Raw genomic sequence first — 24,989 nt, forward strand, 5'->3', positions numbered from 1 at the left:
GTATAACAATCCTTGTTATGCATAAATTTCAGGTTTGTGAAGGATGAGAAATGTGGATGGATGGATTTAATTTTTTTTTAAGTGAAATTTCTTCCAGAAATTTCCCAAGAAGTTCCTACCTAGCCACCTCAGTTATAGGTATATTTGTGTAGGTGGAAGAGGTATGATACAGATTAGTTGCAATTCTATTATAAAGCACCTTTTATTTTTAGCCTGTTTATGGTTATCCATGGTGTACTGATACTTCAAACAACAGATTACACAGCTGTTAATCTAAATAATTGTACTTTATTAACTTTAATTTTGTGGAAAGGTAGAATAACTTGGCCATATTTAATGGCTTTACCTCATACAGTAGATTATATTACTCAAACACCTTTTCCATGACAAAAAATACTGCTCTGACTTTGTACCAACAAGGTCAATTTCAGTGCTCTTTCATTCACAGAGGGCCATCTATGCACATCAGCGTCACACTAATTTTTGTGTCATATTTATAAACTGCTTTTCCACCTGAAGTTGGAAGCATTTTCATTTACTGTAAACAGAAGCAAAAGACAACTAAACAAGCTGGCATCTGAAAATATCATCATTGAAATAGTCTAAGCTTTATCACAGCAAATATGCTAAGCAGCAAGTGACTAAAAAGCTGCAACAGTTTTATCTCAAATGTTTTCTGTTAGCATATTACATCTCCCAAAGAGTAGAGCAGAGGAATACAAATATTTTTAAAAGGCCTTATGATATCAGAGTGAGGTATAAATATTTTGACAAGTGATTCTCTGATAAAATTCCACAGAGTGTAATTGGTATGAAGTTTAGTATTTAAAACTATGATAGACATTCTATAATAATCTACAATTCAATGGTTTCTTCTGGGTATGGGTATTCTGATGCACAGTTGTTGCTAGAGAGCCTAGCAACTAGTGGGGTGACAGGTCCCTCCTGACACCCCACTCTTCTCTGAAAACGTTTGCTTTTGAAAGAAGCAAGGCATGGAGTTGGTGCCAGGATTCCCTTGGTGCCAGGAGGGAAGCTGCCCTCTGTTTTGATCAAACAGCTATTTCAAGTAAATCCTGACCCCAATGCAAAAGCAACCCAGGGAAACGTGACTTGCCCATCTCGAATTATGTGCATTCTTAATGAAGCCAGAGTTGCTGACAAAACAAACAATCTTAAAGATAAAATACTATCTCCACTAAGCAGAGAAAGCATACCTCACAATGCAATCAAGTTTAAGTACTATATTTTAGATTCAGCATGACAGCTCTTTTGTTCTGTGCTCCATCTGAATAGCAACTACCACACCCACACCTCCTCCTAGTCCAGTACCAGGAAATGCCCCATTGTCCCTATTGAATCTCTGCGTTCATGCCTTTGGAACCCAGGTGGCAAAACTCTGTGAAGTCTTTGTTGTGGCAGCTTGGTGGCACATGTTGCCTTCTACTATCCAAAAGTCTGTCTGACGGAATGCCCGTGGTATGCTTAAACCTTTTGCCCTTTAGCTGGACTCCTGAGTCCCCAAGCTGGAGCACTGGACTGTCAAGTCTAGACTCACTGAGGTGAAATCACTATCCTTGAGTGCTCTTTACATCAGCCCGTTGTGGATATATCTGTACTGGACTGCCCTGAACACTCCTGAAACTAAGAGTCCTTGAGTTACTTTCTGTGTGAGCCTGCTACAGGTTATCTCCCATACTTGACTGTCTGAGAACCCCTGGACTTTGGAGCAAAATCCTTGAATCACGAGTCTGGGCCATTCTCTATATGGGCTTGTCATGGGCTAACCCCTTCATCTGATTGTCCTAGACATAGAAAACCTTATTTCTATTGCTGCTCTTTGGGCTGGTTTGGACAATACTTTACCTGAATAGGTCACCCCATGTGATAAGAGGTATGACCACATATATCTACCCCCACAGCAAGTCACTGCTTAATTGTATGAAGGTGCAGTTCATCTGAACCACTCCTCTACACACGTTCCAAATATTACTTTCAAAAGTAGTATTTGCATGCAGAAAAGCAGGCCAGATGAGCCTCCATGTGATTTAGGAATGGTGCATGTGGATGGGCAGGGAGAAAAATGTTTGCTTACATCTACCACATGGGGTGGGCAGGTCATACAGAATCATTCCTGTCAATATATTCCTCATCAAAACTGAGTCCTACACAAGTCCTTTTAAAATACAACAGATGCATTTAAGAGCTACTTACACACTTTCCCTTCTTTTTCTAGTTTCTTCAAGTGATGTGTTAGGTTGATTTCTGCTGCTTTATGCAAGTGTTCAGGTGTGTCCTAGGTGGGGGGAAAACACCCTTCATACAACTGCACATTTTACATGCACAAAGTCTTATTAATGTAACTTCAAGAGGAATTTTTATTTTATTAAACAAGCGTACCCAAGCCAAGCTAAGGAACAGAGGTGAGCCAAAGTTTAACCAACTGAAGCATTTGTATGGACTTACCTTCTTTAGAGGGAGATTATTTTAGTGCCTATTCCTATACTCATTAGCAGGGATATAAAGAACTGCTGAGGCCTACACAAGAAGCTTGCATTAGTCCAGTGGAAGGTGATGCTTTTTATTTAAATAACTGGCCTCTGTGCCCAGTCACAAATTGTTATTTCAGATTCTCCACTTTCTAAAGCAGATAACAATGCAGCATTTGGTGGGGTGGGGATGGGGCGGAGGTGCAAGTAGAACAAGCCTAAAATCTCCTTGGCCTCAAAGAAATAGTTTCACAAATCTTTGGACTCTGATCCTGGTGTGTGTGTGTGTGTGTGTGGGCATGTTATCCTACAAATTTGTATTATTTGACATCTCACATACATGTGTGTTCATCATGGAATTCCCTAACCCAGTGTTAACATAACTGACTTCACCCCATTCCCCCTCTTTCCAAGTGCATTGGGCACTTGATCTATACAAACTCACCCTTCCTACTATTATGTAGAAATTATACAGTATAGGAGCCCATCCTACAATTGACATCTTGACCTGCCTTTAACATAGATTCAGTTGGTGGGTCCCAGGGACTGGGCTTTTCAAGTGGTAGTGCTGTAGCTTTGGAATTCTCTCTCCAGGAAGATTTGTCAAGGCTTGACTTTCTCTTTAATTAGGCTTTGGAAACCTTCCTGCTTTGCAAGACTTTCAAATTTGTTGGTTTTTATTGTAGTTACAGTAGTTATAATGCATTTTTATAGATTTTAAGCCACCTTGTAAAGACATTCTCAAAGGCATGATAAACATAAATAGGAATAAATATAAAGATACCACTGAACTTCTGGTGGTGGGCAATAGGTACTCTGATATTTAACAATTCTGCTGATATATCTGTATGGAAAGCCTTTGATGTATTGCAGTAATGCTAGCTTAACATCACATTTCAATATACAATATACACCTCACATGTTGCTTGGTCTTGGGATTGGATTGCGATTGTAAGAAGACTATCCTGGGCCACTGTGTGAAACAGGATGCTGGACTAGATGGGCCTTGGGCCTGACCAAGCAGGACTGTTCTTATGTTCTTAACCTCTGGAAGATCTACAGCTTCTAGGTTCCGTTTCCCCCCACTATTACAACTACTGTATGCAACATAGGAAAGCAGCTTTAGTTAAGGGGTCCATACGAGGACAACCAAGGCAAAAGACTATTGGTGTCTGCCCAATATAAGCATGCATGGCACAAGTAAAATGTCCTTGTTTATTTTGATTCTGCAAGGTTGAAGCTTCTGTGGTTAACAACAATGGGTTTTCTGGGACCCTACTCTTTTATCTTTTTTAGACCAAGTTAACCCCCCCCCACACACACACATTTTCTGAACCCAATTTGGTTCAGAGAAGGTTTGGAGTCAGTATGTCCTAGCAAGCAAAGCACTTAGAGAACAGGACAGCTGCTGTGTGTTTTGCAGTACTGAAACCAAATGCACACCCACTCCACCTTATCAGTCAGAAAAGCTATTTCTTTTAAGCCATTGCTTCACTTCCATTGCAACACACATACCCCCATGCTTTCTCTTTAGCAAAATCTCGAAACTGATTCCTAAATTGGATGTTAGCTAGAGAGCTACCTTATATACAATTTTCACAAGCTCCATTGATGTGAGAGATTTCCCAGCATTCTCTTGCAAGGCATTCAGGATTTGCTTTTCACGTGCATTTCTATGAGAAATGTATTCTTGAATTTTAGCTCTTGCCTCATTTACTACTGGTCCATGTCCTATAAAGAGGGGAAAGAAGGGAAGTTTCATGTGAAACAAATATGATCATTCTTACTTGAAGACTGCAAGATACAACTAAAGTAAAAATAGCTTTCACAGAAAAGAAAAAGGAAGTAGTGTTGCTGTCCCATATCGGTCTGATTTTTTCTAATTTTATGGTGTCTTAGCATAATTGAATTCAGAAGCATTAACAGCTTCACATCCTATTCAAGATGCCACTGCAGAAAATCTCCACATCACCAACATCTGGACGCAAGTTTTTACACAGTTTTAGGACAGTCAACAAATCAATGTCAGTATCTCTTTCTGTCTCTAGAAAGGTTGTTTAAAAGTGGTATTTAAGTCTACAGAATGAATAAAATAAATATTTCTGTGCTTTCCCATTTTAATATTTTACCTTTTTACTGTTAAGTTAATGTGGGAAAAGTGGTTGCCCTCTTTTGATTGATTAAGTGGCGTCAAGTCGGTGTCAACTCTTAGTGACCACATAGATAGATTCTCTCCAGGACGATCTGTCTTCAACTTGGCCTTTAAGGCCTCTCAGTGGTGCATTAATTGCTGTCATAATCAAGTCCATCCATCTTGCTACTGTTTGCCCTCTTCTCCTTCCTTCAACTTTTCCCAGCATTATGGATGCCTCAAGGGAGCTGCCCTCTAGTGGTCAATATATTGTTCACAACTCATGCTGCTATTCTAGGTATTCATACTTGAGAAGTAGACAAAGTACACATTCCACTGTAAACAAGGAAGTCCTTACTCTGAGGGAGGGGTGGGGAGTGATTTTATTTATTTATATACCGCTCTCCCTAAAGTGGCTCAGGGTAGTTTAGAGTGGAGAAGTGGCCAGCAGGGCCAGTTAAATGCCTGCCCTGTTTTTCATCCATTTAGTTGCCCCCCCCCCCCATCCCAAGCTACTTTTCATTTTAAAAATAGCTTTTGGGGTTTACTGTATTCTACCAAAGAAAACCACATGGCTCTGTGGTCGCCAGGAGTTGAGACCGACTCAACGGCACAACTTTACTTTACGCGTGTATGTATGAAACATGTAGTCTCTCCCTCCCTCCATCCCACTGAACTGAGTGGGACTCACTTCTGAGTGAATGTGCTTCTTAAGTTTTACAGCCCTGCCTACAAGGAGTTCAGGGTCACATACACAGTGCTGCAAGGATGGGATAATGGGATAGGTTAGGTTAGAAAAGGTGGACAAGTCATCCAAAAACAAGCCAGAAAATAATGTATGCATTACAGATGTTCTTAGGAGAAGAAGGTTCCCATCATGTTCATAGCAAATATTGTCCAAAGTTAAGACTACAAGAAGCTTTATCAAGACAAGAAAGTTCATATTTATACATTCCATGCAACAAAGATTCACAAAAGGGTGACACCAAAACCTGCTTCCTGCTTAGCTACTCAAGTCAAAATACACCACTAACCAGGATATATTAGATCAGCTTTCACTCCCAGTAGTGTTTCTAATGATTTCATGTAATCATAAAGGTCTTCGAATACAGCTGTTCCTTCTCCTAAAATACAGTCACCAGAAAATATAGCATTTTCTTCTAGCAGATGTAAAGCCATGTGATCATCTGTATGTCCAGGTGTATACAATACTCTACAAAATGAGAAAAAATGCACATTTATTTACTGTGATCTAGTGAATGCTATCTGTTGAAGGGTGGATTTGATTTAAGGTTCCAGATGAAGGTTTCATTTTTGGTCCTCTTCTAGACAGAAAAATTGCCCAAAATAATCTTACAGAAACCTCTGGAAGAGCATGACATTGTGAATGGATTAATAGAATTCATTTACCAAAAAATTTAAACATTGCATATATACAGCCTCATGCTACATAATTAAAAACTAATCCTTATTTCATGATGAATACCTTTGGACTATAATGCATCTTCAATAGAAAACTATTGTTAGATAGATTTTTCCACTCAAAAAGCATTTTATTTAAAAAATCCAATTTAAATTAAAAAACCCGATTAAAAAAAAATAAAATTTAAAAATCATTGATTTTTATCCACCCTGATCTGTTTAATACTATGAATGGTATTAAGGCCATGTACACATAAAGAGCCTAGAAGAGCATACATCCAGGAGGAATAGGTTAACCCCCCAAATACATGCAGAGCAGTCAAGTATGGTGCATAAGCCCTGTTCATGCATTATGTTCAATGTATGTATAGATCTATACGCACATACAGTTATTCACATGCTGATGTCCAATGCATGTAGAACAGTACACTTCGTATTACTAACCTGCATTTGAAGGCATCTATACCCAAGTTTACTTGTTAAATGAATGCATGTACACAGTCATTCATACAAAAATCTGTATATGTATATAGGCATGTGTACGCATGTTCAACGTAATGACTGAATAGCTACTAGACACTTATACCTGTGGGTACTGGATAGCACAGAGACAACAAAGGAATTCAAGCTCCACAAGATCTACATGAGGGTATCCCCAATCCAATATCTTACATATACAATCCAGTATCTTACATGTACAAGTAAAATTTAAAAGTCTTGCACATGAGAAACACCTATATACAGCAGTCAATTAACATTTACCTGAGAGTAGCCCCCTCTGTTTTTAAGACATCTCCATTACTCAGGTATGAATACTTTTGCTTTCCTTCTCCTATTACTTCTTCACGATGTGGGTTACGTGGAAGTTTACTTATGCAATATTCAGGAGCTATTTTTAAAAGCAAATAATTCATAATGGATTTAATAGTAATTTAGCTGCACATCAGTAAAAGATCAAACTATCCTAGCTCAAAGTCAGCAATTTATAGCATTAATGCATTTCATATTTTACAAAACTGATGTTGCTTTCTAGGGGTGTGCACGGACCGTTCATGGTAGTTTGGTATGAATTTGGACAGAACCACCAGTTCAGACCGACTGGCTGGGCTGGTCAAACTGACAAACCAGCTGGAATCAGCCCGGTTCACAGAAGACTGGTTCAACCATGAACCAGTCCATGCACACCCCTATTACTTTAAAATATGCATCTTTGCACATTAACATTGTTTTGTAGACATACATACATATAAATAGCTCACAAACCTATGGAGGCGAATGGGGATATATTGTGCACCAGATGTTACTTAGAGGAGGGGAATCAAATGAGGCACGGGTTCATAGGAGTTGGCCTATTATTGGCATAAATTGATAAACTGACTCTCCAGCCAGTTCTGCGATTATGACCTCCAGTGCTGGTGCAGCCACTGTTTAAATATTTGGGCTGCATTCCAAAATCCCATATGTTCAGGGAGCTTCCTTTGTGACATGCTCTGAAAGGGTTGCTGCAAGAACATGGTTAAAATGGAAAAAAAGGGGGGGGCGATGTAAGAAGTGGCAGAGGCAGTTTTGTTGCTTTCTAAACAAATGCACATTTTTGTGTTCTGGGGAGAGCTCTAAAAAAAGAAGCCAACAGTTCTACAGTTTTTAGAGTAATGCAGCTTCAATGACTGTAAAGGCAAAGTGTGCCATCAAGTCAATTTTGACTCCTGGTGCCAACAGAGCCCTGTGGTTTTCTTCTGGTAGAATACAGGAGGGGTTTACCATTGCCTCCTCCAGTGCAGTGTGAGATGATGCCTTTCAGCATCTTCCTATATTGCTGCTGCTCGATATAGGTGTTTCCCATAGTCTGGGAAACATACCAGCAGGGATTCAAACTGGCAACCTTCTACTTGCTAGTACAGAACATTTATTATGTTACTCTACAGAACATTGATTAACTAGAGCTTGTGAGATCACTCGTCTCAATTTCTGGAACAATTTGGTTTGGATTTTTTTTTTTGGTTAAGTGCACACACAAACTTCTATGCATATTATAGGATAGAACCCCCTTCCATTTAAGAGGAGAGCTAAGGCTCTTACATATTCATACATACTCAAAGAAGTCTGCAAATTCTAAATTAAGCTCTTGCCTTTATTTCCATGCTGTGCATGCACTAAATATATTTGACAGTATTACATATTGTGTTTGCTTACAATTTAGCCTCTATGCATATTTTCCCTTGGTCTTTTAGCCATAAAGAACTTCTTCTGCAGATTGGAGAAAACTTTAAAGCTGATGATCCCACAGGGACAGGTAGCCAACTACCTATGCACTGACCACCCTGACTTCTGCATAGGCTTTCATTTGGGTCAGTGATAGTGGCATATATTACTAGTGAACGGCTGTATATGAGGCAAACAAGGTTAACAGAGGAAGAGGGGGCAAGAGAGAAGAGGTGGCAAGTCCTGTATTTGTGAGTAAAGAACAGGATTTGCAAGAGATTGGTTCTGTTTCAAATGAATGTATTACCTCTTTAGAATTTCACAAGCATAACAAAACAAGTCTGATGTTCTCACATTGCCTGAATATTTACTTTGTTCATTTTAATTTTCTTAAACATGCACAAGATTGACCTCTTGAACTGAAGACAAAAATGGCAAGAAGTTGGTTGTTAGAATTAAAAGATCAGAATGTACAAGCATCTCTTCTACTAAACAACATTTATATACTGCTGACTCCAGGCTTAGATTACAGGACACTTCAACATCTTTCCTTCTTTATCTTTTGGCAACTATCTCTAAATGCATTGAGAGACTGAAGTACTTACCACTGGGAATGTTTTTGCAAATATCAGGTATGCCTCCAGAGTGATCATAGTGCCAGTGTGTTACCAAAATTTCCTGGACTGAGATGCTGAATTCAGTGAGTGCTTGTTTCAAACAGCTAATATATTCCGGAATATCTGGCTCTCCTGTATCAATAAGGATCCTTCTATATTAAAGACAGACACCCCCCACCCCCAACACATACATGTAACTACAAGAGTCAAGGCATGTTTAATAAATAAGCCAACCATGATCTTTGGATTCTGGTACAAAGTATCATATGACAATTGAAAACAACATTAGCTTAGTCCTAGAACATCACAGTGGTTTGCTTGTTTGTTTGTTTGCTTGTTTTTTAACAAATGGGCACCTTGTAGAGAACCACACAATAAAATGTTTCCTCCAGCCCCCAACACATCCATTTTGAAAATGTGTTTGGACAATATTATGCCACAGATATAATAAGCTTCAGAAAAAGGAGTTACAATGGCTTACTATGTGCAGTATGTATGGAAAAAGGTGTGTGTGTGGGAAATTATGGGACGAAGAAGAAAAAATCATGCGAACTAGAGAGTAAGGAGGGAATTATTTGGAAAGCCATAGATCTTTGTTAGCAGATGGAACAAGCAAGAGGAAGAGAAGTATATGCAACAAGAGGAATGCGAGTTGTGACCTTATAGTTATGGCCGGGGTGGGGGAGAGTATAAAATTAAGCAAATCTGATGGTGTGTCAGAAATACTACCACCAGTACAAAGGAATGAGGCTGCAGATGCCAGGGTATATTGGACAGAGTAAGCAGAACTTGGAACTTACATCTAAGGACTGGGAAGAAGCCATTTCATATCATTGTCCACCCTAGTGCCTTCTTCAGTCATCAATGCCACCGAGAACAGCCAGGAGCTACAGACTACCCAGCTCCATGGGAATGGAGGTGACCCATTCCTAAGGGTGACCTTCTGGATTACCTGGCCTTGATTACTAGGTAGTATGCTTCTGATGGTGGTGATGGGGGCGGGTGCTATTTTCTCCTGTAGTTACTGAATGCAGAACCTCTAAAGAGCAGTACTTGAGAAGCATCATAACATCTAATGACAGGGAGTGGGCATTTTACATCATCAACCTGCCAGTATCTGGGAACCCTTTGGGGCAGGGAACCATCTTATTTATTTTTCTTTGTAAACTGCTTTGGAAACTTTGTTGAAAAGCGATATATAAATAGTAGTAGCAGTCATAAAAAAATGTGTTTATGGTAACCACTGCCAGGTTAGCTACAGCCAAACACTGGAAAAATCAAACCTGGTTGATGGACATCTGGTACAAGAACCTATGGCATATTGCGATCTCAGAAAAGCTAACCCATATTATTCGGTCCCATGCAAATGATTTTTTAAAAAGTAATTTGGGCAGATTTTATTCTTTACACTAATCGGGAAAATTATGGTTGTTTTCCTACCACAGACAATATTAGAGTGTGGATGGATTGATGAATTGTGATTTGTTGTATCATGCTTTGAGATTTGTGTTTGGATCAATATTATTTAGCATTGGAAATTTGTTTTAATAAGGTTAAATAACAAAACAAAACCCTCCCAGTATCTTCGTCAGCCATTATTCCTCCTTAAAAAACAAAACAAAACAAGCCCTACGTTTAGCTATCAGTTAATTTTATTCTATTGTACGATGTTTCAGAGCCTACTGTCAGGCAGAATGCAGAGTATGAATAGTTTTAGCCTACTTTCCAGTAGGCTTATGAGATCCCCAGGGATTCCATGTGTCCACCCATCCCTATCAACATCGCAATGCTTGGACCAATATGAATCAAATCGGGTACAGTTGAAGGGACACATAGGGACACCTCAACGGTGTAGTTTGTGATGATGTCATCCGCCCCGATTCAAGTTGGCAGACGTGTAAACTTGAGGCGCAAGTTGGCTAATGCCTAACCGATTTGAACCAAATTTGTTACAGCTGAAGGAGTACATGAGGGAACCTCAATGGCGTAGTTTGTGATGATGTCATCCACCCTGATTCAAGATGGCTGACATGTAAACATTTGAGGCGCAAGTGGGCTAACTAGTGGGCTAACTAGTGAACCGCTAAAGCAATCTGAATCAAATTTGCTACAGCTGTAGGGATTATTATTATTATTTTTATTTTTACATTTATATCCCGCTCTTCCTCCAAGGAGCCCAGAGCGATGTACTACATCCTTGAGTTTCTATTTCACAACAACCCTGTGAAGTAGGTTAGGCTGAGAGAGAAGTGACTGGCCCAGAGTCACCCAGCTAGTATTATGGCTGAATGGGGATTTGAACTCGGGTCTCCCCGGTCCTAGTCCAGCACTCTAACCAGTACACCACGCCAGCTATGGATACATAGGGATGCCCCAATGGTGTCGTTTGTGATGATGTTATCCACCCCTATCCAAGATGGCAGACTCATGAACATTTGAGGCACAAGTGCACTAACTTGTGGACTAACTGATTTGAACCAAATGAGGTACAGTTGTAGTGAGCGACACAGAGAGACACTTCAATGGTGTAGTTTGTGATGATGTCACCCACCCCAATCAAAGATGGCAGACTCGTGAACATTTGAGGCACAAGAGATCTAACTTGTGGACCTTGATTTGAACCAAATGTAGTCCAGTTGTAGATATAGTGAAAGGAAAGTAGGCAGATTAGTTCTTACTAGAACCTGTTAAATAAACTGGATCTGTTTGATCAGTTGATATGTGTGCTCAGAAAGAAGAGCAGCAAATTTCTTTTGTAATAACAAAAATGCATTTCTATAAGGGATTGTGGAAAAAGTTGCACCCTGTGAGCTCCTTTTATCTCTCTTGCCACATCAAGGAAAAATGCTAAATATCCCCATGGGGTAAACACTTGTCAACAATGAAGAAAACTCGTTTGGCTGGTATGGGGAGAAAAGAAGGAACCTTCAGCTCCCCTGCCTTAGCTCAAAAGCTCTATTCAGGCATTACTAAGTTGTACATTCATATAGGTGTCTGTACACATGTACATGTGGTTTGTGTGAATGCATTCATTTAAAAAGTGAATCTGACTACAGGCCCCCTCAAATGCAGGGTACAGATAAGAAGTGTACTGTTGAGCACACATGGAATGAAACCTGAATAACAGTTTGTGCACCCAGATTCGTAACATGCAATAAATGGGGCTATATAACAACCGCTGTACAGGTGACAGGCATATATACACTGTAATGAACAGAAGGTAATGAATGTCAGGCAGAAATGCAGGATATAATTCTTTTTTAAATTACTCCAACACTACAGTGTTGTAAATAAATGCTTCACGAACACTATATAGGGAACTCCAAAGGTGTAAGCCCTAAACAAGGCACAATATAGTGCAACTGCTACCCTAGCCAGAATATTCATGGCAGCAGCGTGCAGAGACGAAGGGGAGAGGGAAGAAAGTCCAGCCGCTCTTCCTTGAGGTTCTCCGCGACCTCCCCGGAAACCAGAGCTGCTACCTACCTGGGCCCAGTCCCCACCAAATAGGTGTTAGTGCCCTGTAGCGTCATGGGCCCCGGGTTGCAGCCCAGCACGCGAATCACCCGCGACGAGAGCCTTTCCACACGGGGTAGCAGCACAGACACCATCTTCGTCGCAGAGCCCCCTTGGATCCCGACCACTTCCAGCACCCACACAAGAGCAGGAGAGCGATCCACCCACAACCCGCCCCCCTGCGCCTTGAGAAAATGGTTCCGCCCGCGCGAGGGAACGCAGCAGCCGAGGCGCCGTGGGCGGGCGAGTGGTGCTCCTGCTTCCTTGCTATGCGCTTCGGCCCTCCCAGTCCCTCCTCCTTCTTGCTGGGTTGCTGTGCAGGGGCTGGGGGGCGGGGAAGAGCGTGAGCTGTGGGCGGGTCTCTACTGAATAATAATAATTTTAAAAAGCCTCCAGCTTATTGGTAGCTGCGGGGGGCTCGGCAGCTATAGGTGCGTGCATCTTAGAAAGCGAAAGTCAGCGCCAAGTGGCGGCACTGGCAGGAGCAACCCGAGTCATTCCTGACCTCGCTACAGGAAAGCGCCCGCGCCTCTTCCTCGGCCCGTCTCTGATCTTCCACGGACTGGACCGGGCCGGGGTGAGCAAGACAGGGGTCCCCTAATAATGCCCTGGTTGTGTGTAGCGCTGTTGGGGTTGGGGCTGGTTGGTGTCTGGAGCAGATGCCTGGAGAACCAGAGCCCGGGAGCTAGAAATGGGGGGTGGGAACCTGGCTGCCAATCTTGCCTTGCCCTGCCCCTCCCCATCAGTTCCCCACAAAAAGTGGGGTGGGGGAAGTCCGCCAGAATGTCTGCTGTTCTATGGGTGGTGTGGGTGTAGTTGCCTCACCCCGCGGCCCCCCCCCATAGGGGGAATGGGTGCAGAGGTGCTTTTACTCCTGGTTTGGGCTGAAACCCCCGCTAACTGGGCAAAGAGGCACTTTTAAAAGCGGCGATTCTCTTTATTTAGCCAGGGGAGAGAAACTGGCCCTATCCACCCCCAGCACAGTTCCTCCAGTGACTGTTGCTGGTGTCTATATTGTGTTTCCTTTTAGATTATGAGCCCTTTGGGGACAGGAATCCATCTTGTTTGTTTGTTATTTCTTTATGCAGACTGCTTTGGAAGCGTTTGTTGAAAAGCAGGTATATAAATATTTGTTGTTGTTGAAGTCTGGGGCTGAAGTCCAGGGCCTCAACACCCGATGGGGGCCCTCCAAGTCCTCTTTAGTCTGACCTGGGTGGTGTGGTGGTCACCATGCCGTGCTGCCACTCAACATTGAGCTGGGCAGTCAAGTGCAATTATGCAGGTGCTTTAGAGACAGAGGGGTGGGGGAAAGAAATCTGTGGGATGGGGATATGTTAAGTTGTGTGTTGAAATGTTGCTGCTAATGCATATTTGCATAAATATACTTTTTTATATTCTTACATTCTTGTGAGTTCAGCTGTTGTTTGTGCCCTCAAAAACCCATGTGTTAAAAATACACTCTCTGTGTGTGTGCTTAACTTGCAGGTGGAGTAGTGGTGCTCCAAAAGCCTTTAGGTCCAGTCTCCAAAATTACCAAGTGCCATCTGAGTGGGTGGGAAACAATTGCTCTTTGAAGTTGAGGTTCCTATAAACACCCCCTCCCCAGATTTATTTCTGAAAGGAAGATGATGTCACTCCCATATTGGCTGAAGGGGTGGGTGGACACAAGAGGCTCATTCTTGAAGGGAAGAAGAGACAGAAGGGGGCTGTTCCTGATAGGAAAGGGGATGATAATAGAGAAGGCTAGCTGCTGCCCCCCCCCCCATCGGGAGGAGGAGGAGGGTCATGGCTGGAAAGAAAGGACTTCAGGGGTGGCAGCTACGTGGCTGACATTGGTGGGGGGTCAGGGGGGCTTAGTGAAGAGAGGTGCTTGCCTCTTTTTCTCAAGGCGAGAAGGGTGCAGGGCTTCCTCGGGGGACAGTGTGAGGACACCCCAGCAGCAAGTGCAAGAGGGGATGATGCCCCCATGGGTGGAGATCTTTTTAGTTGGAGAGTCCAGAGATCGAATCTGGGAGTTTTGGCATGCAAGCTCTGTGCTGAGTTATTGCTCCTCTTCCTGTCCCACACTTTGATAAAGTAAATTCTATTTTGGACAGCTGTTGTGCATGTCGGATTCTTCTAGAAAAAATGGCTGACATGTCCACTAACTGGGTAGAGGCTTAATGTACAAATCTCAGCAGCATTTGGTAATGCACTTCTTCATACAACACATAATTAACCTATGGAATTCTCTGCCTCAGGATATGGTAATAATGGCCACCAGCCTGGATGGCTTTAAGAGGGGCTTAGACAGATTTTTAGAGGACTGGTCTGGCTATAGGCCTCCTCCAGCCTTAGAGGCAAGCTGTCTCTAAATACCATTTGCAGGGGGAGCAACAGCAGTAGAGTGGGCACACCTTCATCTCTTGCCTGTGGGCTTCCCAGAGGCATCTGGTGGGCCACTGTGTGAAACAGCATGTTGGATTAGATGGGCCTTGAGACTGATCCAGCACAGTTGTTCTCACAGTTGTTCTACAGTTGGTTTGTAACATATTTGCATGCTAAACGAACCATGCCAGCACAGCGGCTGACCACGCCAGGAACTCCTGCTGACAACACCCCTGGAGGACCCCCTGGACCTAGAGAAGACCCTCTGCCGTCAAGGACCCACGCCCAGAGGCTGCAATTGGCAGAAGAAGACCGGCACGGCCCTGCTGGCCACATGCAAGGTGAGGCTGGGATCTGACCCTCCCTTGGACCTTTTGGACATTCCTCTCACTGAACTCTTTTAACCGGACTCTACACAAACCCGTAGGAACTTGCGTACAGTGCTATATTCTCTCTACCATTGCAACCACACATTCTTTAGTACCCGGCTGCGTTTTATCAGGAAATTCTATTCACTCTTGCTTTTGTAAACCATATGCTAAACATTCTCTAATAAAAGTCAACCTGTTCTAACTTCCATGATGTAACCCTCTTGGCATTATGGAGTCACACATTCTAATTGGAGAAAATAAATCTTTTAAGCCCTTCTCTAAAATATATACAGAAGCTTCCGCCCAAACACCACATTATTATTGCCTATAGCAAGCTTTACAGTACAACTGCACTTGTTCCAGATCAGCAGATGCAGACTTGCAACTAAAGATCTTAAATCAGGCATCCTTAATATTACAGTACCCATGTGAATGAAATGAAAAGACATATTGGTAAGACATGAGCAATAATGTACTACTAGCCGACCTCGCACAGAGGATCAGTGCGGTGCTTTGGGGCCGGCAGTTTTCCCCTCCCTCTTCCTCCTGCCCCGGTCTCTCCTCTCTGCCCCTTCTCTCCAGCCCCACGCTCTCTACTCCTCTTCTCCTCCCATTCCTCCCCCACACACAGCCTCACCGGGTGGTGGGCGGCCAAAAAGGGCCCCACCGCCGGCGGTTTTCTCTCTCTTCCGTCTGCCTGCTGCCGCGGCAGCTTTTCTCTCCACCCCTCTGCCCGCCTGCCACCACTTTTCTTTCTACCCCTCCGCCCACCTACCGCCACTTTTCTCTCCCCCGCCTGCCTGCCACCACTTTTCTCTCCCCTGCCTGCCGGCCGACGCCGCTTTTCTCATCTGCCCGCCGACACCGCTTTTCTCTCCCCCCTCCTCCACCCGCCAGCTGGCCACCACCGCCACTTTCTTCCCCCTCTCCTCCTCTCTCCGCTGGGCCAGCGTGTCGCGAGAGTTCCGCTGCCAAATCCTGGACACGCATGCCGGCTAAGAGAATAAATTATATAGATAAGCAGGGGTCAATCAATGTTGGTCACCTTAAGTGGTGCAGCGGGGAAATGCTTGACTAACAAGAAATGCTTGACTAACAAGTGGTGCAGCGGGGAAATGCTTGACTAACAAGAAGAAGGTTGCCAGTTCGAATCTGGTACTATATCGGGCAGCAGCAATACAGGAAGATCCTGAAAGGCATCATCTCATACTGCACGGGAGGAGGCAATGGTAAACCCCTCCTGAATTCTACCAAAGAAAACCACAGGGCTCTGTGGGTCCCAGGAGTCAAAATCAACTTGACAGCACGCTTTACCTTTTTATTTATTTAATTTATTTATTTACTTACATATTTTTATACTGCCCAAAACTTACGTCTCTGGGCAGTTTATAACAAGATAAAAACATTAAAACATTAGTTAAAAACAAAAGCAAGAAATTTAAAACAACAATTTAAAATTTTTAAAATAATATTCTAAAACAACATTAAAAACATTCAAAACGGTATCAGTTAAAAGCCTGGGTGAACAGATGCGTCTTCAAAGACTTTTAAAAAATTGTCAGAGATGGAGAGGCTCTTATTTCACTAGGAAGTGCATTCCAAAGCCGGGGGGGGGGGGGTGGGTGGGTGGGTGGAGCTGTTTAGGGTTATAACTAACACCTTGTATTTTGCCGGGAAACATATCGGCAGCCAGTGTAACTCCTTCAATACAGGAGTAATATGGTCTCTCCTAGATGACCCAGAGACATCTTTAATCAACGTTGACTCAGTTCACCAGTCAAACAAAAATCTTACTGGTTGGATTATTCCTCAGGCTATGTTGTTACATGTGTGCTTTTGGGAGGAAGGAACAGCAGCCTGCCACATTGACACAATCATACCTGTTTTACCTGGGAGTAAGCCCCATTGAATTCAATGGGACTTACATCTGAGTAGACACACATAAGATTGCACTGTGATTTAAGTAATATTCTTTCAATGTAAAGACACACACATGCCCCACTTTGAAGCACAATCCTCTAATCCAGTGTTTCTCAACCACCGGTCCCTGGACCGCTGCCGGTCCCCGAAGGGTTGAGTGCCGGTCCCTGACTGGGAGTCAACCCCCCCCCCAACTGAAATCAAGGCACTCACTTACTCAATTTTGCACATGGCACGGAAGAGGAAGAGTATCACGGAGGCATGGGACCCTTCTTGTGCCTTGCCTCCACGTGCTGCTGAGATCTTCCTACAGCTATCTTATTCCCTATCTTTACAGCTTCAAACTGTATGCGATGCGGGGGCATGGAGGAAAAAGTATGGCAGTGGGCGCCACTTGAAGGGCTGCTGGTTCTTGCATGCTCATTGTTTGCAGCCAAAGGTTGGTTGATTGAAACCCAGCTGCCTGTTGTGATCGAGGCGCCTTGAGAGGGAACGCTGTTTCCCTCTTGCATCAGTGGGGCTTGCTTGTATGTTGTTTTCATTGGCCCCATGTAGCTTTTGAATTTTTCTAATGGCCCAACATCCCCTCTCCACTGAGTAATCACAAGCACCTCCACTCCAGACATACTGGAGACAAATTTGTTCACCCAGGCTTTTAGATTCAGGGGTTCTCAACCTTGGGTACCCAGACGTTGGTGGACTTCTACTCCCATAATCCCCAGCCATAATGGCCAAATGCCATTGTTGCTGGGGGTTATGGGAGTTTAACTGAGGGACCCAAGGTTAAGAACCCCTAATATTCCATGTTTGCAAAAGATTCCAAATTTAATTATTTTAATGCTTATATTATTTTCATTCTAAACTGCCCAGAGATGTAAGTTTTGGGCAGTATAGAAGTCTGATAGATAGACAGATAGATAGATAGACTTGAAACCCCTTTACTAACTGCTGGTCCGGGAAACTGCACATGAAGAATGTAGCGGTCCTTGAAACTCTGCACGAAGAATTTAGCGGTCCTTGACTCCAAAAAGTTTGAGAAACACTGCTCTAATCAGTGGTGTTTGGGGTTGATGGAGGATGCAGCCATGGAGGAAAGCAGAGGGAGAGTGGGACTGCCTCCCTGACTGGGCCCTGTATACAGGGAAAACCCAATGGCCAAAGCAAGTGTCCATCCCACAAATGGCTGTCACTATTTATTTATTTATTTAGCAAATTTATTGATTGCCTGATTTTCTTAGACTCAAGGCAGTTTACATAAATTAAAAACAACGAGGACAAGAGAAGCGGGGTGGGAAAGGGGGGAAAGGAAAAGAGAAAAGAGCCCCTGGTGGCGCAGTGGTAAAACTGCCGCCCTGTAACCAGAAGGTTACAAGTTCGATCCTGACCAGGGGCTCAAGGTTGACTCAGCCTTCCATCCTTCCGAGGTCGGTAAAATGAGTACCCAGAATGTTGGGGGGCACTATGCTAAATCACTGTAAACCGCTTAGAGAGCTTCCAGCTATAGAGCGGTATATAAATATAAGTGCTATTGCTATTGCTAAAAGGAAAGGAGAAAAGAAAAAGAACCCCCACCCGTCACGCACACGTTAAAAACTAAAAGCCTGGCAAAACAGATACGTTTCCAGGGACTTTTAAAGGACAGAAGGGAGGGGGCATTATGAATCTCAGGAGGCAGAGTGTTCCATAAGGAGGGGCTGCAATAGAGAAGGCCCTCCCACGAGCCTGGGCCCCACGTACTTTCCCTGGGCCCGGAACTCTGAGAAGGCCCACCTGAGACGATCTTACAGGGTGGGTCGAAGTTGGATGGGAGAGGCGGTCCTGAAGGTACACAGGCGCCTAGCCCTGAAGGGTTTTATAGGTGATAACCAGCACCTTGAATTGGACCCGGAAGTGAACTGGCAGCCAATGCAGCGACCTCAGCAAAGGTGAAAATTGATCATATTTTCTGCTTTTCTCGAGGAAAGTAGGTCAGACACACTTATCTTGGTGAGTGGGCTCTCTCTGTAGGCAGAGTTCCGTTGTAGAAGCAGCCTCCCCCACCCCTGCTTCTGTGGCCTGGGTCCAAGCCTCAATAGAGAAAAGCGGGGGGTCTGCCTCCGAGGACTTTGCTTTGCCTACAGAGAGAGCCCACTCACCAAGGCAAGTGCATCTGACCTGCTTTCCTCCATAGCAGCTAGATGTGATGGAGAAATGCAGTTTGGAGGTGCTTGCCTTAGTGATTGGGCTCTCTCCTTAGGTAGAGGCAGGGGCGTAACTATAATAGGGCAAGGGAAGACAGTTGTCTGGGGGCCCACTGCCTTGAGGGGCCTCCCCAGAGGCAAGTCACATGACTGACTTCCCCAGACGCACACCTGCCCGGGCTTCCTTCAGTTATATTCATCCTCCGAAACTGATGTGACTGCTAAGAGCTGGAGCTACCAGAACAGCATGTCTTTCTCTAGTACCATTAAATGACTTGCATTGTCCACAATTTACAAAACCTTTTAAAAAAATAATTTAGGATGATGTTCTATTGTGGCACATAGGAGAGAGAGAGAGAGAGAGAGAGAGAGAGAGAGAGAGAGAGAGAGATGCTTTTTGTTACCACTATTCAGCCTCATTTAAGATTTCTTTACTTCATGAGCTGAACTTCGGGTGGGGGGGCATTTTAAAATCTTGTCTCTAGGCCCACTCCAACCTTCTTACACCCCTGGGTAGAGGGTTGCCACTTTTAATGTCGGAAGTGTGTTCCCCCCAAGTCCTGCCATACAAAATAATGCTGTGGATCATCCAACGCAGATTAGAGCCCTACGTGGAAAGGGAAATGCCGGATGTTCCAGCTGGTTTCAGAAAAGGCCGAGGAACAAGAGATATTATTGCTGATGCATGCTGGATAATTGAGAAAGCCAAAGAATACCAGAAAGAAGTCAATATGTGCTTTATTAACTACAGAAAAGCCTTTGATTGCATCAACCATGTCAAGTTGTGGAATGTCCTTAGGAAAATGGGCGTCCCAGAACATCTCATTGTTCTCATGAGAAACCTTTACACAGGAAAGGAAGCCAGAGTCCAGACGGAACATGGTGAAACAGACTGGTTCCAGATTGGCAAAAGAGTAAGACAAGGCTGTATATTTTCTCCTTCTTTATTCAATTTATATGCTGAACATATACTGAGAGAAGCTGGACTGGAAGAAGATGAGCGTGGTTTTAAAATTGGAGGAAGAAACATCAATAACCTGCACTACGCTGATGACACCACTCTGATAGCTGCGAATGCAGATGATCTGTAAGCTCTAGTAATGAAAGTCAAGGAGGACAGTGAAAAAAATGGGACTATAACTAAATGTAAAGAAGACTAAACTAATGACAACGGGTACAGCAACCAGCCTCAGAATTGATAAAGAAGACACTGAAGTGGTGGATAGCTTCTGCCTTTTAGGATCGACCATCAACAGTAAAGGATCCAGCAGCCAAGAAAAATGCTGCAGACTAGCACTTGGCAGGGTTGCAATGAAGGCCTTGGAAAGGATATTTAGATGCTATGACGTGTCCACACATACAAAGATTAGAATCGTTCGGCCAATGGTTTTCCCCATGATACTCTATGGATGCGAAAGCTGGACTTTGAAGAAGCAAGATAGAAAAAACATTGATGCTTTTGAACTTTGGTGCTTCAGAAGACTTTTGAGGATACCATGGACAGCCAGGTAAACAAACAAATGGATTATTGAACAAATCAATCCAGAATTTTCACTTGAGGCACAAATGACCAGGCTCAAACTATCATACTTTGGACACATTATGTGAAGACCCTGCTCCCTTGAGAAGTCCGTAATGCTGGGAAATGTTGAAGGAAAGAAAAGAAGAGGCCGACCAGCAGCAAGGTGGATGAACTTGATCACGACAGCAATGAATGCACCACAGTGAGACCTTAAAGGCCAAGTTGAAGACAGATAATCCTGGAAAGAATTTATCTGTGTTGTCGTTAAGAGTCAACACTGACCTGACGGCATTTAATCAATCAAACAACCAATCATAAAGCTCCACTTTTGAAATAACTGCAAAGGGAGATTCCAGCAAGAAACTGCTGAACTTCGAATAAGTCCTTCTATTCAGCATGTATTTAAGTTGCAAATATTTAAGTCATTTACATATTTAAGTACTTTACAGAATTTGAAGATAGTTTAATGATAAATCAAATATGATTCTCTACATATCCCATTTTAAAAGTTCATTTTAAATAAAACCATAAAAATAGGTTGGGTGTATTTTATTGCAAACTTAATGTATGCAGTATATGTATTCAGATTACTATACAACTCCAGTGGCTTTTGTAACAGTACTATAAAGGTAAAGTGTGCCATCAAGTTGATTCTTACTCCTGGCGCCCACAGAGTCCTGTGGTTTCCTTTGGTGCAATACAGGAGGGGTTTACCATTGCCTCCTCCCATGCAGTATGAGATGATGCCTTTCAGCACCTTCCTATATCGCTGCTGCCCAATATAGTACCAACTGGGATTCAAACCAACAACCTTCTGCTTGTTAGTCAAGCATTTCCCCACTACGCCACTTAAGGCGACTAACAGTACTATAGGCTGACCAGTACTATAGACTGACCTTTATAATTTGTACTCAGATGCTTAACTGGAATTCATAATACCAAGCCTATATTGGTTCAGAGCTACCAACCCAGAACTATCTGGAATTTAGGCCTGTGTCTAGTTCAGTTTTATTAAGACAGGAATTAATGCCTGGACTCAGGGTGAATTGACACCCAGATCTGCCTGGGTAATGCCTGGTAAATGAATTGTAGAGGCAGGGGTAATCTAGCATTGGTTATCAGTGTTTGTGGAACTCACAAGAGACACAATGGGTCAGGCTTAATTACCAGTCTCACACTGCTGAAATTATCCCTTTTCCTCACTGACAGGATGCTTCTGCCTCAGTCAAATGTATTGATTGCTGTCTCACACAAATAGAACTAATTCTCTCACTAACTCCTGACTTTTAACACCTTTTGGGACCAGGCTAGCAAATCTGGGACAAGAGAAGGGGCCAATTTGCAACTCAGAGATGCAGATTTGCCTTGGGCAATGCCCCCTCCTCAAGATAGCAGCTAACAGAAGATGAGATTAAGATCTCTCTGGACTGGCCAAATAATTAAAAGATGATATCAGCAAGTTGTCACCTTTTTGGGGACCCAAGAAAAGATGAGGAGATTTGAATAGACTCTATGAGAAATCAAAGGAAAATACAACTATAAAGAACAGGCTTACTGGACAGAGAACTAGCAATCTTGTGCCTACAAGCAAGATCTGCTCACGTGCGATCCCAGAGTTTGCTGCTAAGCCACGGGGCAACAAGCAAGAACTCTGTCCATGGACAGGAACTGTCTGTGACTTCCACTGCACAGTGAGAAGTCAAGACTTCCCCAGCCATGGTGCTCTGACTCTCAGCCGTGCTCTGAGCAAACTGCATGCTTGATCCAAGAGCTCCTGTCTCCAGCCAAAAGCTTCTCTCCTTCAGCTGAAAGATCCACCGTTCTCAAGCCTCTGATCCTGGTAATATGCTGCCTCTACAAGCCTTGGATCCCTTCATCCTTTCCCCTTCTTCTCCCTTCCCCTCGTCCCTCTACTAATTCCTGATCTCCCCAAACCATGCCAGCCCTCAGCCTTCCTTACCCCCCCCACTTTTCCATCTGTATCTGAATTGTATTCGGCTCTAGGAAGATTTAATACACACACATATGTTAGTTAGGAACACTGGGTGAATATTGGTGCTGGCTAGGGTTGAAATATTGTTAGTAATATTGATAGAGTGTTCTGCTTTCTGCTCAGCTAGATTGATATTGTTATTCTTTTATACTCAATAAAGCCCATTGAATCATTTAGGATTGGTTTGATCTCCTTTCTTCCTTGCGCCCAGATCTTACATGGTCACTATATAAAAGAACTTGGTCACTTGGTGACACTATGAGACAGGCCTAATTTTGTATGCTAGCTAATGAGCATATTTAGTATATAAATCAGGCCTGGACCACAACAGGGGATGCAATTATATCTTATCTCCCCTCCACTGCAAAAGCTCTCTTTGCATCCAGAAATATGTCTGTGTGGGTTGCACAGCCCTCATGGACACATTCCTGGACTAGAAAAGAGCTTTTGTGGGAAGGGACAGAAAGCAAAAATCATTTCCCCCTGTGCCCGGCTAGCACTGCAAAGCAAGCCTTCTATGCTGTTAAGTTGTTGTTGTTATTTAATACATTTCTATACCGCCCAAAACGTAAGTTCTCTGGGCGGTTTACAAAACAATAAAAACAGCCAATAAGAGCTTAAAACATTTCAACAATAAAAATTAAGAAGTTAAAACTTAATAGTTTTAAGTTTTAAAACTATTAAAATTAAAACTATTAGCTATTAAAACACAATTAAAACAGTTGCTCCATGTGAGAATGGTACTCTTGCTCTGCCCTCATAAGGATGGGCAGCATGTCTGCCAGTAGGTATAATCTGTATTATTGGTGTAAGTTCTGTTTGTTTCTATTGCTGTATGTTACTTGTATCAATTGTGGTCTGCCTTTCTGGAATAGTTTTCAATCGTGGTTTAATCGTATCGAACTGCTGGCAGGACGAAAATAGGTGCTAAAACATGGATTCACAGAATCACCAGAATCACACGGGCTGGTCATAATTAACCCTTTAATGTGGGTCATGATAACATGGGTTTAATAAGCTGGAGCGGAAAAACTAGTTCTCTTGGAGGTTTGGGCCAGAACATTTAAGTTATGCTAAAAGTATTGACTTTCAGCTGACACTGATGTGGTGGAGGTTTCCCTTCCAAACTTTCAAGCCTTGCTTTATGGTAAATACTTAGGATAAGAGCTCATGTGTGTGATCCCTACCCATAAAAAGCCAGAAAAGAGTTAGCCAAGATGTACCCCAAATCCAGGCGTACACACACACACACACACACATACACACACACGAAATGAAGTACTAATGCATTCTATGTGAGACAATTCAGCAATTCATCGTGCTATATTTGAACCTTGAAAAATCTTCTAAGGACCAATTTACTTAAAAGGATATCCATCTCAGTTCCACCACAGCTCAGAGGGAGAAACATTCATTAAAATTATTGTGATGGAACATTTTGTATAAATAATGCAATGCAAGGAAAAGAATGTATCTAACCCTTTGAAGTAAAAGAATTATAAAATGGGTGGAACAAAATAACTAATAAACAATAACGAGAAACTATTAAACACCAATGAAACAAAACAGGCCTACAAGAAAGAACAAGTCAAGAACCAAGCATAAAAATGGAAAAATAAGCCACTGTATGGTCAATATCTGCACAATATAACTGGAAAATAACAAATCACCAAGACCTGGCAGTGGCTTAAGAATGGCAACTTGAAGAAAAAAACCAAAGGGTTTAATACTGGCTGCACAAGAACAGGCACTAAGAAAAAATGCAATAAGAGCAAAAGTAGAAAAATTAACAACAAACAGCAAGTGCTGCCTTTGTAAAGAAGCAGATGAAACAGTGGACCATCTTATCAGCTGTTGTAAAAGATCGCACAGACTGACTACAAACAAAGGCATGACAAAGTAGCAGGGATGATACACTGGAACATCTGCAAAAAATACAAGTTACCTGTAGCCAAAAATTGGTGGGACCATAAAATTGAAAAAGTGGTCGAAAATGAAGATGCAAAAATATTATGGGACTTTCGACTACAAACAGACAATCATCTGCCACACAATAGACCAGATATAACTGTAGTCGAGAAGAAAGAAAAACAAGTCAAAATAATTGACATAGCAAAACCAGGTGATAGCAGAATAGAAGAAGGAAAAAAAAATACAAAGATCTACAAACTGAAATTGAAAGGCAGTGGCAGAAGAAGACCAAAATAATCCCAGTAGTAACTGGCGCCCCAGGTACAATTCCAAAACAACTTGAAGAGC

The 24,989-nt window shown here is 42.8% G+C and overlaps 1 protein-coding gene across 2 annotated transcripts; it reads right to left on the reverse strand.

Annotated features, from left to right (window-relative positions):
• Positions 1-268: 268 nt before the first annotated feature.
• LACTB2 (lactamase beta 2) lies at positions 269-12,495 on the reverse strand. 2 transcript variants are annotated; one of them, XM_053244960.1, is made up of 7 exons: positions 12,348-12,495; positions 8,850-9,010; positions 6,805-6,931; positions 5,655-5,833; positions 4,072-4,220; positions 2,215-2,296; positions 269-538 (listed from the first exon to the last, which is right to left on the reverse strand). In XM_053244960.1, exons 1-7 carry the CDS (start codon positions 12,470-12,472, stop codon positions 495-497), a joined length of 867 nt encoding a protein of 288 aa, XP_053100935.1. In that variant the 5' UTR covers positions 12,473-12,495; the 3' UTR covers positions 269-494. The 2 variants fall into 2 exon arrangements, with proteins under 2 accessions (XP_053100935.1, XP_053100934.1); XM_053244959.1 differs by having other exon boundaries at positions 8,850-9,013.
• Positions 12,496-24,989: the final 12,494 nt, after the last annotated feature.

Source organism: Hemicordylus capensis, chromosome 4, assembly GCF_027244095.1.
Source record: "Hemicordylus capensis ecotype Gifberg chromosome 4, rHemCap1.1.pri, whole genome shotgun sequence".
NCBI lineage: Eukaryota > Metazoa > Chordata > Lepidosauria > Squamata > Cordylidae > Hemicordylus > Hemicordylus capensis.